The sequence below is a fragment of the Lycium ferocissimum genome, chromosome 5 (assembly GCF_029784015.1).
Source record: "Lycium ferocissimum isolate CSIRO_LF1 chromosome 5, AGI_CSIRO_Lferr_CH_V1, whole genome shotgun sequence".
Lineage (NCBI taxonomy): Eukaryota > Viridiplantae > Streptophyta > Magnoliopsida > Solanales > Solanaceae > Lycium > Lycium ferocissimum.
This window is the reverse complement of record NC_081346.1, coordinates 58,427,221-58,428,867: the sequence shown is the minus strand read 5'-3', so window position 1 is coordinate 58,428,867 and position 1,647 is coordinate 58,427,221. Positions and strand designations below refer to the sequence as shown.

General features: G+C 37.8%; 1 protein-coding gene across 1 annotated transcript; it reads left to right on the top strand.

Annotated features, from left to right (window-relative positions):
• The first annotated feature begins 599 nt into the window (after nucleotides 1–599).
• LOC132057860 (uncharacterized) lies at nucleotides 600–1,421 on the top strand. Its single transcript, XM_059450447.1, has 3 exons — nucleotides 600–931; nucleotides 1,043–1,175; nucleotides 1,227–1,421. Exons 1-3 carry the CDS (start codon nucleotides 600–602, stop codon nucleotides 1,419–1,421), a joined length of 660 nt encoding a protein of 219 aa, XP_059306430.1.
• The last annotated feature ends 226 nt before the right edge of the window (nucleotides 1,422–1,647 follow it).

Sequence of the window (1,647 nt, the reverse complement as noted above, 5' to 3'; positions counted from 1 at the left end):
GTCACATGCAATCATGCATCGAGTGTCGTGTTACGCCCAGACCATAGTTCGTGGCGTGACAGTCCGGAACTAATAGAGGTGTTAGCCGGACATTGGGACCATAAGGAAATGTTATTCGGCTTCAGTGAGATTGAGATGACCTCGACCTTAGAGTAGATTAGGGATGCCATAGACAATAATGGAACCTGTCTAAGGAGACGGCACAAATCGGATTACCACCTGTTATTTCCATAGTTGGCCAAATCATGAAGTTTCTTGCATTGACAGAGGCTACAAATGCTTCATAGGCATCATAGATTCTTTCTAATAGCATTGTTGGAGCCTTCCTAGCAGTCTAAACAAATTCAACAATATAAGAGAAGGATGAACATGCACTCTGCAGTTACTAATTGTAATGGAAAAAATGGATTTTTGTTGCTGATAACATTGAGGTAGAGGTGTTACTTAACTCTAGTCAACAAGTGACTTTGAAACTGTTCTGTCATGAGTTTAATCAGGCTATTGTTACTACTATGGTATATGCTAAGTGTGATGCTTTAGATAGATTAGAATTGTGGGACAATATTTATAACCTTGCCAATATTTTTTTTATACCTTAGATGGTTGGTGGGGATTTCAATGTTGTTTTGAATCAAGAAGAAAAGATTGGTGGTTTACCTGTTGATATGAATAATGCAGAAGACTTTGCTTTTTGTATTAACTCTTATGAATTGGAGGTGGTAAATTTCAAGGGTAGTCCTTTTACTTGGTGGAATGGTAGAGCTGCTGATGAATGCATATTTGAAAGGCTTGACACAATGCTGGTCAATTCTCAGTTTCTGAACTGGTTTGGTCAAATTGAAGTTGAGCATTTGGCTAGGACAGTTTCTGACCATGCACCTCTTCTGTGTACTTATGGTGAAGTGTCAACTAATGTCCCAAGACCTTTCAAGTTTCTTAAATTCTAGACAGATCATGAATCGTTCCTTGATACTCTCAAGCAGAATTGGATCAATTATAAGCATATTGACCTTTTTATTAATGTTAAAGTCAATCTTAAAAGCCTAAAAGGTGTTTTGTCAAGATGGAGCAGGGAAGCATGTGGTGACATCTTCAAGCAGTTGATTATCAGAGAGGAGATTGTCAAAATAAAGGAAGAGTTATTTGAAGAAATTCCTTCAACTTCTAATAGATGTGTTCTCCAATGTGCTCAAGCTTAATATAGATGATATTTGCATTATGAGGAGGAATATTGGAGGCAAAAAGCAAGCGTAGATTGGTTTGCTGAAGGTGACAGGAATACTAGATTCTTTCACAATCTAGTCAAAGGTAGAAGGAAAAAGTTGTTGATTAATAGAATTCAAGGAAGTGATAGTGTCTGGTTAGAGGATGAAGTTCAAATAGCTGCTGAGGCTGTTAAGTTTTATCAGACTCAATTTTAATAAGAGAAGGAGCAATCACAAAGCACATTATTTGATCATGTTCCTAATATTATTGATCAGCAGACTAACATTGCTTTGTGTAGGATGCCAAGTGTCACGACCCAACCGGAGGGCCAAGACGAGCACCCGGATCTACCTACCGAGCACTTCCAGACATACATGTATCAAATAATCATAGCTGAGTGGGCTATGATACTAACTATTAGATATAATAAACTGTAAGGGA

Excerpts from the sequence above, each read along its gene's own strand:
- LOC132057860 (XM_059450447.1), top strand. The coding sequence starts at position 600 with ATGGTTGGTGGGGATTTCAATGTTGTTTTGAATCAAGAAGAAAAGATT. Across the intron at positions 932-1,042 it reads AATGTCCCAAGACCTTTCAA|CCTAAAAGGTGTTTTGTCAA; the intron begins GTTTCTTAAATT and ends CAATCTTAAAAG. Across the intron at positions 1,176-1,226 it reads CTTCAACTTCTAATAGATGT|GAATATTGGAGGCAAAAAGC; the intron begins GTTCTCCAATGT and ends CATTATGAGGAG.